Below are 14983 nucleotides of genomic sequence, written 5' to 3'. Positions count from 1 at the left end.
GCCATCTTTCCTTTTACCAGCTAATGAATTAAAGTTTTTACAAATTCATAAATGCATCAGGGATTTCTGTGCTCATGTAAAGCGAAAAGGCCAGTTTAAAAACGAGTGCGCATAGTTTTTGAGCTGGGCTTGACACTTTTCTGTGTACAGAATAAAAACCCTAGAGATTTTAGCTTTAAAGATGGCGAAGATGAACTGGGAGACAAATTAAAGCTAGTTTCCCAAGGCATTTTAAGCAGCCCCTTTTGAAATTCCCGAGCTGAGGCAAGTAACCAGCAGGAAGTAGATAACAAGTTTGCATATGAATGGCAGATGCAAAAACTAGTAAATCATATATGAATATAAATATTTGTTTGATGGTTTTTTTCCATGTTAAAATTTCAAGGCCTTAACAGAGATGATTCTTGTAAAGCTCCAAGGGCCCAGAGTAATACAAGAAAATTATTCTCTCTTCTTAAAAGAAATCCTTTTAAAACATCTAATATACTTGAAATTGCATGGTATTATTCTACAGTGTCATTATAATTTTTGCTATTTTACAAACAGCATATTGTACAATTAATCCAAACAAACTTAAAAATTTTTAATTTTTTTTTTTAATGTTTGGCGGCAATTTAAAAGGGACATGAAAGGATTCAATTCCTTCCACTGTGTGAAAGGCCCCTTGGGAAGGTACTTGAGCATTCTATATTGGCCCTTTTTGTCAAAAGGAACCCTCTTCTCACAATTCAATTGCCCACAGCTGTTGCTTGAGTCTTCAGTTCATTTTGAGGTTGAAACCTCATGTTGGATGGTACCATAGATCTGTCTCTCGCACCATGGTGTGAGCTGGGCCCTCCCTGGAGAAGAAACCTGGGTTCCCCAAGATATATGATCAATGCCAGGGCCCCCCACCAGTGGGGGGATCCCAAGGCAGGTGCTGGGCATGGAGGCCATAGGGGCATAGGCTACCAAGGAGACAGAACTGAACCTTACATCACCCTGCTTGGCGCGGGAGGATGGCTGGTTGGTCAATGACAGGTAAGACTCCTCAAGGGAGGGGTAACCTAAGACAGGCACAGTCGCAGGGGGCCATCAGGAGAGAACTTGGGGGTCAACAGAGGTGTGGCACAGATCCTCACCCCCCAACATTACAGGGGCTTGAACACTCGCCCCTTCTGAGAGAGGTCTCCTGCCCCATGGCTGCTTTGTGCTTCCCATGCCCAGCTCAGATTGGGACCCAGGCAACAAACAGATTTGGCCCAGCTAAGACTGAGACCCAGTTACAAACAAGAGACTTGGCCCAGCTAAGACCGAGACCCAGGCAACAGAGAAGTGGTTGATGGCAGCTGCCCTATACCTAAATCTAGCCTAAATCCAGGAGTGCTCAGGGCTTTCTCAAGGATGCACATAATCCTTTCCATTAACTAAAATTGTTGTTAAAGTATTAAATTTGACAGTAAAATAGTCAAGTTTTCAGATTAATTTAAATTGGCTAAATGAAATAAGGGAATATTCAAGAAAATCTAATTGTACAAAAGGCTGTTCCTAAAGTATTAACCAAAATTTCTATTGGTAGTTCATTTCATGTTAAAATCGCTTAACATGCAATGAACCCTAAAGCAGTCATAATTTTGGGCAAAAAATTAAAAGGATCCCAAGCAAAATTCATAAAAAAGATTTATTTATTAACCTTTGGACGAGAATATGTTTATATTTCCAAAAACTCCAAGACCATGTGGATTCCTGCAACAGAGAGGAATTAGCAGGAAATAATTCAGCCATGAAGACAAGAGGAGAAACAGTCCAGATATGGAAGATGCTGACGACACCTTTCCATGCTAGCAGTCAGCAGCTGTCACTGCAGGTTTCCCAGGACCAAACCAGAGGTCAAACCTGCATTGCCACCATTTGTCCACCATCCAGATGTCATTGCTGAAGTGTACACTTGGAACTTTTGGACATTGAAACTTGGACTCAGAACTGTTGGACATTAAAATTTGGACTCGGAACTTTTGAACATTGAAATTGGGACCTAAACATTTTTTGTTCTTATATGTTTATAAATGCAAGATTTCTTTTAAAAAATTAAAATGGGGGAGATGTAGAGAGCCGTCTGGGAAGGCACATGGATACTTTTTTAATTCTTATCAGCTGAGCCCAAGGGCACTGGCAGAATCCTGTTATCAGTATCCTTATCCATGTACTTGGAATGAGGAACAAAAAGGACCTTGACCCACTCCAAATAAGGAGCTTACTCAGATCCTGATAAATAGGATTTGGGCACACCCGAAACTCCCTTTTATCATAAAATCCCTTTTGGAAACCAATAAATATGCTGTGTTGTCTGAGGTGAGTGTGACTGTCTCTCTATCAGAGGGCGGGAAGCCACCCGGCACCCAGCTTGAATCTATTTCTGTCTCTTGTCTCTTTCTTTCTCTAATTTCTTAATTCCCAGCTCCTCCCCTCAGGAACCTGTCTTTCTCCCTTTCCGTGCGGGACCGGAAAAGGAAGAAACACCGCACCACAGAAAAGCACCACAAAACAAATAGCTGATAAAGATGCTGTGACTCAGAGAAGGGAAGATGGCGTTTAGGATTCGGGGGAGAGACTGGAAATGCAGGCATTTGCTGCAGAGCTAGGCCTGGAGGACAGGGAGTGGACTTGAGAGCCTGCTCCACAAACATCAAAACTCAGGAGAAAACGGGATCCTTCTGGGGAGAAAGGAGGGACAGGGGACCCCACAGACCACACTCCTCCCATGCACGAACCGCGGAGACCGAGTCACCATTGTCCCCAATGACCCTCCCCGTGGTCACCGCACCAACTGCGGAGCCGCGGGGATGTGGGTGCAGAGCTGCCCAGACACGCTCCGCAGCCGAAGGCCCTGCCGCGGGGACAAACTGGACGCCCGGGTCCCGGCTGGGCCCCACACTGCGAGCCTGAGAGGCCTGCAGTTTCAGCGGAGCCCCCGGGCGCCTGGGGTCCGCAGGCTCCGGACCTGACCGTGGAGAGACTGTCCAGCCACGGCGGTTCCACCCGCCCCTCCTGCCCGTCTCCGCGCCCGGCCGCACACTCACCATTTCTAGTTTCCTGGGCCTCCCTGAGTCCCGCCTGCAGCTCCCAGGACCTAACAGATCTCGGAAGGACGAAAGACGGAAGTGCAAGGGAAATGTGATCTCGGTGAACTTCCGCGTGTCAGCAGAGCATAGCCCCACCCACCTGTCCCGAGTAGACCCACCCACATCGTAGCCCCACCCCCCACCGCAACAGCAGCACCACCCACTTGGCGCCCAGCTCACATGACAGACACTTCGCACCACACGCCCCCTAGCGCCTGAGGTGCACAGGCCTGAGCCCAAAGCAAGCAGATCTGCTGTCTAGGGATGTTTGCATTGAGAGGCAGGGCTGAGAGTCCCCAGGGAACAGGGTTCCTTTCTTGCAAACACACACACTTAAAAGGCACCTAATGAATCTGGCTCCATTTTGATCTTTGTTGATAACTGGAGTGTGACGTGTGCATTTGCAAAAAGGTGCCCAGGCTCAGGGACCAGGGATGCCTTAGGGTGGTATCCTTCCAGAACTACAGCCAGATTCCCAGAAAGAGCATTGAAACCAGAAACAAGCCATCATGTCCAGTGGGAAAAGTGACTTCTGCGTATTTAGAATGGTTACCTTTAGAAAATGTTTTTCACATAAAAAATGTGTTCCCACTGGTGATTCAGTCACGGTCCTCTGAGGTCACGAGCCACCCCTTACTTATGGTTATCTTGTAGGCAGTTCCACAGACCTACGCAGAGCAGGGAGATGGGCCAGGTACAGAGGTCACCAGTGTGGAAGGCCAGGTGTCTAGCAATGGACAATCAATTGTAGGGTGGGACCTTGTCCTCAGAGTGACTTTTCCTCCTCTAGCTCCAGGCCCAGATAAGGAACAAAATGCCAGGGCTGACATCAGGACCAGCTGTATAGAATAATGACCCTTGCTCTGGTGCCGGCCAATCCATCAGTGGAGGCCACATCCCTGAATGGACACACCTGGAAAGCTACAGAATATTCCATTCACTCTTCCCCCTTCGACCTCCCCTGAAATCTCCACCCTTAAAGCCTTTAGGAAGGAGGACTCAGTGGGCTCTCCCTCCCTGGAGCACACCTGTACCTTTCCCTCCCCCCTCCTTTTCCTCTCCCCCCCCCCCCCAGGCAGGTTACCATTAGCTTGCACTCCCAAGCTCCAAGGGCCCTTCCTTACCTCTTTAACTCCTTTCCTAAGCCCATTTATTCTAAGAATTACTTCTCACACCTCTGTAATTTACACAAAAAATGTTCTCTCACACTTTTGATCTTGTTCTGAATTCTTTCCTAGCCAGAACCCAACTACCCAGGCTGCTGAACCCACATTTGGTCTGAGCCCAGTCAGACACCTGGTGCCATTCCTGTTGCCTACCACAGTTACACTGTTTAATCCAGCAATAATGAGATTCATCAGAAAACTTGGTTCCATCTGTCAATATAAGAATCATTCAAACCTAAAGAGAATTTTTGTGAGTTTATTGTCAGGAAGCAAAATGTCAATGGATTGAGATATTGTTCTGGGGAATGAAGTTTTGTACCTTATCTATAATAATAAAAACATGCTAATTAGACCAGATGTCCTTCCCAATGAAGCCAGGGCTGGGAGGGAAGCTAAGGTCCCAGGTGCCTGTTGGCAGCCAGAAAGAAGCCTGGGTCCCAGGTACCAGAGGGAAGCCAGTATCGGCAACTGGGGAAGGAAGGCCTTACTCTTGCCCAAATTTCGTGCATCAGGCCTCTAGATTTATATATTATAATCAGAAGAGAAGATCCAAGTGGGTTACATGAAACCCATTGGTGATACATTAGGGGGTAAGAGCAGGTGGTTCCTGTAGTCTCCATCATGGCAAACACAAGGGCCAGAGTAGACTTAGTGTTGCTATATCCACCTGCACCATGGAAACCATGAGGTCTCAAGACTCACCCTACAAGATGATCTTTTCATCAAAGAGCTCCACTGAAAAGGCACAAGGAGTTCCTGTATGTATAGAGAGATTTTCCCCGTAGCCTTGGCATATGGCTCTAATGGAAAGAGTCACACACGGTTCAAGCAGCTGCTCTGTGGGAGGGTCACTGAGAAGATGCCACTGCTGGTCAACCAATGAGCTATAACTGGGCAATCAGATTCCTTCCTCCCACCCCTGTCCTTGGGATATATGTTCTGCCCACTGATGGAGAACTAAGGGCCATTTCAAGGATGGAGCTTTGAGAGAACAATGCATTGCTGACCCCATCTGACTGAGTGACCCAATGAAGGCTTCTAGGTAAACTTTGAAGATTCTGGTGGGCAGTGTGGAGGTCTACTGCTCTAATGGCCACCCAAGACCTCCCTAGTATGCAAGTTCCTTTGCTTATTAGAACGGCCACTTAAAAATCTGGAGTGGTCTGTCTCTTTCTTTGGTCTTTCCTTTTCCTTCATGTGTGAGGGCCAGTCTCAGTGCTCACTGAAGAACTCCCAAGTTGCACACCAACATCTCTTATATCTGAGTGAAAATAAGGAAGCAATGGATCCTTTAAATGGCAGAAGAACAGATATTTGTTTGTACTTAAAAATATTTTCCTTGTGGTCTGACTGAAATGTAGACATGGTGTTTGAAGCAGTAGTGGAAGAATCAATGACATTTTTCTATCTAGTTAAGAAGGCAATACATCCTAATCACAGCATGTATTTTGAAGATTTCAGAGGAGGAAAAATAACCACCCATAGATGAAATCAAAACAGTCATCACAGAATTATATTAAAAGCAATACTTCAGAGAGGAGAAACCAAGATGGTGGCATAGGTAAACACCTAAACTGCTGCCTCGCACAACAATTTCAAAACTACAACTAAAAGACAGAACGGACATCATACAGAACTACAGGAAGGCTGGCTGAGTGGAAATTCTACAACTAGAAGGAAAGAGAAAAGCACACTGAGACTCACAGGAGCTGCAGAAGGGAGAGATACGGAGGCATGCACACAGAGAGGGCTGGCAACTGAGTACACAGCTGGCTTTCTCAATCAGGAGGGAGACAAAAGCTTCTGACTGCTCTGAACTCCAGTTCCAGGTGAGACTCTGGGGACCCAGACTCATTTGGGGAGAAACTGGACTGTCTGGCAGTGGGGAAACTCGAGGGCAGCTTTCTCTCAGAGGTGCTTGCAGCAATTAACGCAGGACACTGAGACCCAGGGGCCTCTTAGGGCAGGGCTGACAGGAAGTCATTGCTGTGTGCTCTGCCCTGAGATCCCGCCCCACGAAGCCATTGTTGTTTGCTCTGCCCTGAGACTGTGTCCCATCCAAGGTGAGCACAGAGGCTTTTGCATATGAATCGCCTGGTCCTTTGAATTCTAATCTTACCTAACAAACTGCAGCTGAGTCAGTGAGACCCAGAACATCCAAAAGAAGGCCCAAGGCCCCGCAGCAGCTTGCATTGCTTCACAGCTGGGCCTCATCTGGGCACCTCCAAAACCCAAACAAAGAAGAGGAATCTGCAGATCTCTCTGTAGCTCCTGCTGGGTGGCCTCAGGCAGAGGCTAAATTAGCACCTCCTTGGAGATCCAAGAGCCAGTGTACTCAGGGGTCAGAGGGGGACCATCCAGATTACAACTCCTCAAATCCATAAGGGACACACTCTTGTCTCATAAGGGTGTCTCCAGATTTGAAATAGAAAGAAGCAAAAAACACCCAACCAGAAAAGCAAAAAGCAAAAAGAATCCAAAAATATGAAAATACTGTAAGGAGCCTCTGGGACAACTTTAAGCGTACCAACATCCGAATTATGGGGGTGCCAGAAGAAGAGAGAGCACAAGATACTGAAAACCTATTTGAAGAAATAATGACCGAAAACTTGCCCCACCTGGTGAAAGAAATAGACTTACAAGTCCAGGAAGTGCAGAGAACCCCAAACAAAAGGAATCCAAAGAGACCACACCAAGACACATCACAATTAAAATGCCAAGAGCAAAAGACAAAGAGAGAATATTAAAAGCAGCAAGAGAAAAACAGTTAATTACCTACAAGGGAGCACTCATATGATTGTCAGCTGATTTCTCAACAGAAACTATGCAGGCCAGATGGGAGTGGTAAGAAATATTCAAAGTGATGAATAGCAAGAACCTACAACCAAGATTACTCTACCAGCAAAGTTATCATTCAGAATTGAAGGGCAGATAAAGAGCTTCACAGATAAGAAAAAGCTAAAGGAGTTCATCACCACCAAACCAGTATTATATGAAATGCTGAAAGGTATTCTTTAAGAAGAGGAAGAAGAAGAAAAAGGTAAAGATAAAAATTATGAACAACAAATACATATCTATCAACAAGTGAATCTAAAAATCAAGTGAATAAAAAACCTGATGAACAGAATAAACTGGTGAATATAATAGAATTAGGGGCATAGAAAGGGAGTGGACTGACAATTCTTGTGGGGAAAGGGGTGTGGGGGGTACGGGAAGAGACTGGACAAAAATCGTACACCTATGGAAGAGGACATTGGAGGGGGGGGGGGCGGTAAGGGCAGAGGGTGGGGTGGGAACCGGGTGGAGGGGAGCTATGGGGGGAAAAAAGAGGAACAATTGTAATAATCTGAACAATGAAGATTTATTTAAAAAAATAAAAATTATAAAAATAAAAGCATTACTTCATAGTTATTTTACAGGCCAGTTTCGATTTAGGTTTCGAAAATGATATATATGTATGTCTATTGCAGGAACCCCTTTCACGTCCTGCATGTTTCAGCATTCAGGTTCAGGGTTAGGATTCTAGAGAAGGCTGCACACAAATGAAAAAGACTAGAGAAGTATTAATTTGGCGATATTGGGGGCCAGGTGGAAGGAATACACCGCGCTCCAGCCTTGCTACCCCTTTTATTAAGGTTTGGGATCCACCCATAGAGGCAGGCAATTCCAGTAATAGCCAATCAGCAAGGATTTACATCATTGTTTGGTAGGGAAGTTGCTTCAGCTATCATTGTCTCAATTAGACAGGGAGTGGTTGGCTCTGACCTTTCAGAGCTTCAAGGTTGACCAGCCTTCCGGGTTCTCTGCCAGTGAGGACAATGGGCAGTTTCCGACAGTATATATATACACACACTGAGTGGCCAGATTTTTATGATCTCTGAACGCATAATAATCTGGCTACTCAGTGTATATCCTATATAATAAAAGGTTAATATGCAAATTGTCCCCTTGACCAGGAGTTCGACTAGCAGGCAGGCCAGCCAACTGCCCGTGTCCCCTTCCCCGGGCCAGGCTGGCTGGACCCCACCCATGCACAAATTCATGCACCAGGCCTTTGTGAAATTAGTGCACATTAAAAGGGGATTCATTGTAGGAAATATTTTAATATTGCTATTTGCCCTTTCTCTATAATAGAAGTGTCAGAGATAAAAGAAAATTAGTAAAATGAATATGGAAATCTTCCTCCTGTCAGAGTCCGGAGTACACCACGGGATCCAGAGTCAAGTCCCCACCCACCCACATGCGCCTCAAAATCACAAGATACCCAGACCCGGCCGTCCTCACCCCCATTGGGCTAGATCCAACCGGTCCCACCCTTGTCAAGCCCTGCCAGGTGGGGGTGCGCAACCTGAGGTCTCCTGTCAAGCCCCACCAGGCAGCAAGCATGGCCTGAGGTCCCCCGGCCTGGCACCAGGGCAGGGGGAGCAGCCTGAGGTCCCCTGTCAAGCCCCACGGGGAGAGTGTTTGGAGGGGGGGAGCGCAGCCTCAGGTCTCTGCTGATTGCTTGTTAAGGCTTGTCACAGGAACTCAGCCTCCGCTGTGGGTGCAGCCATTTTGTGTTACAGAACCATCCCCCCCCACTGTGGGTGCCACCATCTTTGCAGCGAAGTGACAGTAAATTTACATATTCCCTCTTTATTATATAGGATAATGACCATGACAATGAGAATAGGAACAGGAATACTAACACTAATAATCAAGACAATTTAAGACACAAACACTTGTATGGTATATGACTGTCTAACTGCAGGGGCTGACCCAGCAGACCCTGAGCGAGGGATGAATGATTACTCTGACCCTTTTTTCTGTGAAAGAGAGGGCTAAGGCACTACTTGGCTATCACCACCAAGTAGCCCCATTCGCCTGCCTCCTTTGGCTTTTATTGTCATAACAGCTTGAACTAAACTTAACCTCTAGATACAATCAGCAAGGTAAGCATCCTTGAGAAAGCACATGCTTCTACAAGGTCGGGTCTAAATGACTAAACATAGAGATTCTAGCAAAACACCCCAGGGAATCGGACTTGTTTGGAAAAGTCATGGTAGGGGCTGCCGCCTCCGGCAAGGTCCTCTCAGAGGCCCCCCGCAACCTTCGGAGAATCCTCCTTACAGACATTCCAACCAACTCCTGTGCTTCCCCACATCTCCCCCCTTTTGTTTTGCTGGCTGTAGAAGACAGAGCGAGGCAGTGAACTTTCTGCTTTGGAAGGTCAGGGTCTGTGAAGTGCATTCACTGCTCAAGTTCTGATTTTGTAGACTCTAAGAAAAACAAAGAGAATTACAATGACAGCAATGAAAGTTAAAGAAAGTAAGTGTAAGTCACAAAAGGTATATATAAGTTACAGAAAGTATATATAAATTGTAAAAGGTATGTATAAGTTACAAAGGGTCTGTACAAGTAAAAAATAACTCAAGTTGAGGAAATAAAAATTGTGAGATGGGATATAAAGAAAGAAATATAACAGGAAAAAAGGATATTAGAGTAGGAATACTTTGTGAAAGTTATAAGAATGTTTATTATAAAAGTTATAAGAATGTTTATAAAGGTCATAAAATGTTTATAAAAAGAAATCTTAAAGGGAATTAGAAATATACTGAATAATAAATCCAATAGATAGAGCACCTGAATTAATCTGAAAAGTAATCGTATTCTTTTAAATCCTAGAACACATATACTTATATGTGAGTAAGGGATTAAGTTTTTCTTAAAGTTTTCTTTTCAAGGCCTGTGTGAAGTAATTAGGGAAGTAATTCAGCTGTGAATCCAGCAAGTAGAACTGATAAGCTTGGTCAGACCAACCCACCAGGAGTCAACATCATCTCATCAACATCATCCCATCGCCTAACAATACCTGATGCCTACAGACCCCAGGCCTGCAGGTAGCTACATTCCTCACCCTAGTACCTTCCCCTTTATCATCCTGTCCCCTACGCCTTGTTAGAAGGCAAGATTTAATGCTTGTAAGCACCCTGTCTTCCTTAGCTAAAAAACAATTCCCTCCAACTTGGAAATCCCAAGGGCGCCCCAATGACTTACTGCACAGTTACTTTCATTTTCTTATGCTTAGTTTTCAAGGGTTCCCTCACATTTCGTTGCATTCCTGGTTCCTCATGGGAGCACCACTTTGGCAGGGCTGACCAGCAGCCCCTGAGCAAGAGAGGGCTAAGGCACTACTGGGCTATCGGTGCCAAGTAGCCCCGTTCGCCTGCCTCCTTTGGCCTTCATTGTCATAACAGCTTGAACTAAAATTAACCTCTAGATACAATCAGCAAGGTAAGCATCCTTGAGAAAGCACATGCTTCTACAAGGTCGGGTCTAAATGACTAAACATAGAGATTCTAGCAAAACACCCCAGGGAATCGGATTTGTTTGGAAAAGTCCAGGTAGGGGCTGCCACCTTCAGCAAGGCCCCCTGACCTTTTGGAGAATTATACTTATAGACATTCCAACCAAGTCCTGTGCTTCCCCACATCTAACCACTGAGCAGTACACCCAAACTAATATATAAAAATGAATAATTAAAATAAATGCATTAATAGAGGCTTACTAAGTGTAAGACACTCAGCACCATGGGAGGATTGGCTCAGTACTTTTTTTTTTTTCAATATATTTTTATTGATTTCAGAGAGGATGGGAGAGAAAGAAAGAGATAGAAACATCAATGATGAGAGAGAAGCATTGATTGTCTGCCTCCCGCACATCCCCAACTGGAGATGGAGCCTGAAACCCAGGCCTGTGCCGTTGACTGGAATCAAACCCGGGACTCATCAGTCTGCAAGCTGATGCTCTAACCACATAGTCAAATCTGCCAGGACTGGCTCAGTACTTTTCATCTTCACAGACTCCTAAACATGGAAGCACTAATCTGTTCACCTTTGGTTAGAGAGGCAACTGAGACTTCAGGCGCTAAATGACTTGTCTCACTTACATAGGCTGTCAGTAGGGCAGTTCAGATTCATCAACACAAAAACAAACAAACTGCAGACATATTTCTTCTGTGAATATAGATTATAAAAAAAGAAAATACTACCCTAGCCGGTTTGGCTCAGTGGATAGAACATTGGCCTGTGGACTGAAGAGTCCCGGGTTCGATTCTGGCCAAGGGAACATGCCCGGGCTTGATCCCCAGTAGGGGCCCTGCAGAAGGCAGCCAATCAATGGTTCTCTCTCATCATTGATGTTTCTATCTCTTCCTCCCTCTCCCTTTCTCTCTTAAACCAATAAAGAAATATATTTTTTAAAAAAGAAAATACCTTAATCAATAGTAGGACCTAATCCAGCAACATCGGAAAAGAAGTATGCAGCATGACCAGGTAGATATGTGAGGGTGGGTTACATCTCAAAATCAACTAATGTAATACATCAGATTAATAGAGTAAAAAGCGAAAATATCATGATCATCTTAAAAGACTCAGAGGAAATTTTTGACAAAACCCAACTACCGTTTCATGATACAAATACTCAGCAAATCAGGACTTGAGATTTTTCTGAACCTGAGAATGAGCGAATATGGGGCATCCATAGGTAATTCTACGTTTAATGGTAAAAGTCTGGATGTTTTCTCATGAAAATGAGGAATAAAACCAGGATGCCAGTCCTTTCCACTTCTATTTGGCAATTTACTGGTGATTTTAACCAGAACAATCTTCTATCTATATAATAAAAGCCCAGCGACCATTATGGAGGAACAACCAGAACGACTAGTTGACCAGTCGCTATGATGCGCACTGACCACCAGGAACCAGATGCTCAAAGCAGAAGTGGGCGGGGGCTAGGGGGCGATGCAGTGAGGCCTGGAGGCCCATGCTATGGACCAGGGATTCCAGGCACCGAAAGCCCAGAGCTTGCTTTCCAATAAAAAAAAATAAACTGAAAAAAAAGCAGCCTGACACTGCCACCCTGGGAAGAATGGTTACAGGAGGGAAAGGCCTCCCAGCCCCTGCCTGGCCCAGCTGGTGCACTGTGGGCTCCCTGGAACTCACTGGAGACGTGCAGGAAGCGCAGCCCCTCCAACTCCAAAGCCAGTTGCACCGACATCTGCTCCCATCCAGCTCCATAGCGGATGCAGCACTGCCAAGCTGCCTCAGCTCTGACTTCTAGCTTCTGGCTTCCTGCCCGCCCTTCGTATACTACATGTGTTTGGGGGTGTGGCTTTGGCCTCCCCAGCCAATAGCGCCGCAGCACAGCCAGAGAGTGGCAGGACATAGCCACCAGGGCTGGCTGGGTATTGATTTGGCTGCTGACTACCATCCATGTGCAGTGACACTGTGTGTTCACATTTGTAGGGAAGCAGGACAGCCCACTCCTGCCACCAGCCACACCTTCTAGGCTAAGAAAGGCCCACTAATCTCCGTGTTTCTCCTCCCCTCTGGAATCAAAACCTCTTGGGGATGAATGATCCCAGGGATGGCCCTAACACAGGCTCGGGGTCACTGTCACAGACATTCCCAGTCATTACAGGCCCTTCCTCAGCCCACAGTGCCCTGCTCCACCCACTGCCACTCCTCACCTGTCACCACCTGAGGACCAGCTTACGTTATCCTATCTGAAATGTGAGCAGATCTCAAATGCCCCACTGTCAATAGCTCCCTTGACCTACTTTTCTTCCTCTAAAAACCATGCATTTAAAAATATATATTTGATTGATTTTGGAGAAGGAAATAGACATAGAAACATCAATGATGATAGAGAATCATTGATTGGCTGCCTCCTGCATGTTCCAAACTGGGGATTGAAACCTCCCCTGGTCCTTCCCCCTGGCCCTCCCCTGGCCAGCCGGCCCCTAGTGGTGGCACGGCACCAAGGGAAGGAGGAGGGCAGGAGGCTGGGAACTGCAGGGTGGCAGGGCACCGAGGGCAGCATCGGTGTCTGCCTTCTGTTCCTTACCCCCCTGGCCCAGTGACTGTCACCTCCTCTCCCAACCCCACCGGGTCCTTGGGCCCCGACTGGCCTGGCCCTGACCAGCCCTGATCACCCATTAGGCCTAGGGACCCCACCCGTACTTGGTATTTCTTTGGTCTTCTGCAACATTATGGCTTAGTACAAGTTAATAAAATATTATTTTTAATATATTTTTATTGATTTCAGAGATGAAGGGAGAGGGACAGAGACAGAAACATCAATGATGAGAATCGTTAAACAGCTGCCTCCAGCACGCCCCCCATGAGAGATTGAGCCCACAGCCCATGCATGTGTCCTTGACCAGAATCGAACCCGGGACTCTTCAGTCTGCAGGCCAATGCTCTCTCCACTGAGTCAAACCAGCTAGGGCAATAAAATATTTTAATAAAACAGGAAAAGTGTTCCTTTCTTAGAAAAATGTGCATACAGCCCTCATCAAGGAGCTCAGCTAGTTAGAGAGTTGTCCCGCTACCCCAAGGTTGCAGGTGAGAGTCCCAGTCAGGACACAAATAAGAGGCAATCAATGAATGCATAGATGAGTGAAATAACACATCGATGTTGTCTTTCTCTCTCTAAAGTCAATTTTTGAAAAGTGAAAATAGTTTAAGGGAGCACTGCGATGACATCAGGCAAAACAACATTTGTGTTATAGGGATAGCAGAAGAGAAGAAAGGAAGCAAAGAATTGGAACCCTTTTGAAAAAATAATTACTGAAAATTTCTGTAATCTGGCAAAAGAAAATAGGCACAAGTCCAGGAAGTACAGACAGTCCCAAACAAGGTGAACCAAAGGCCCATTTTAAGACACATCATAATTAAATTGCCACAGATCAAAGACAAAGGCCATCTTAGAGGCAGTAAGAGAAAACCAGCTGGTTACATACAAGGGAAATCCCATAAAAGTGTCAGCTGGATTCTTAAGCCTGGAATATATTTTTATTGATGAGAGAGAGAGCGGAAGACCAACAGAGAGAGAGACACAGACATCAACGTGGGAGAAAAACATGAATCGGTTGCCTCCCACACCCACCCTGACCAGGGATGAAACCAGCAACATGGGTATGTGCTCTGACAAGGACTCAAACTGACAACCTTTCCATGTGCAGGACAATGGCCAACCAACTTAGCCACACTGGCTAGGGCCGCCATGGAATATTCCTAGTAATGATAAGAAAGGACCTACAATCAAGATTATGCTACCCAGTGAGACTATAATTCAGAACTTTAAAAAAAAAACAAAAACAGATACTTTCCCAGACAACAAAAGGTTAAAGAAGTCGAATGCCATGAAACCAGTTTTACAAAAAAAGCAAAAGGGACTTCTTTTAAAGAAAATAAATAAAAAGATGTATAACAAAATGGTAATAAGGACATTTCTATTAATAATTACTTTAAATGTAAATGTTTTGAATGCTCCATAGGATGGCTAAGTGGATTTTTATCAAAACATATATATGCTACCTACAAGAGACTCATGTGAGATTGAAAGAGACACACACTACCTAAAAGTAAAAAGATGGAATAAGATGTTTTTTGTAAGTGAGGATGAAAGAAAAGCAGGTCCGGTAATACTTATATCAGACAAAATAGATTTTACAACGAAGGTTATAACAAGAGACTAAGAATGACATTTCATAATGACAAAGTGATCAATCCAACAAGAAAGTATAAGCCTTGGAAACTTTTATGAATCTAAATGATATAGAAAGGGAGTATGGGGGAGGGGGAGGATTGAGATACTGACAGTAAGACAGTATTAGTAAGGTACTTTACATCCCATTGAAATCTATGGCTAAATCACCCAGACAGAAAATCA

The 14983-nt window shown here is 45.2% G+C and overlaps 1 protein-coding gene across 1 annotated transcript in view; it reads right to left on the bottom strand.

The window, feature by feature from the left end:
* The window catches only part of LOC308252262 (uncharacterized protein), a 35463-nt gene extending 32277 nt beyond the window's left edge, over positions 1 to 3186 (bottom strand). The window contains exon 1 of the mRNA XM_080676619.1: positions 3060 to 3186. Within this exon, the coding sequence (XP_080532745.1) occupies positions 3060 to 3062 (3 nt within the window). The 5' untranslated portion in view covers positions 3063 to 3186. The remainder of the gene's footprint in view (positions 1 to 3059) is intronic.
* Between the last annotated feature and the right edge of the window lie 11797 nt (positions 3187 to 14983).

The sequence above is a fragment of the Plecotus auritus genome, assembly GCF_963455305.1.
Source record: "Plecotus auritus genome assembly, chromosome: 6".
In the NCBI taxonomy this organism is placed as follows: Eukaryota; Metazoa; Chordata; class Mammalia; order Chiroptera; family Vespertilionidae; genus Plecotus; species Plecotus auritus.
The sequence above is the reverse complement of the archived record's forward strand: the minus strand, read 5'-3'. Positions and strand labels throughout refer to the sequence as shown.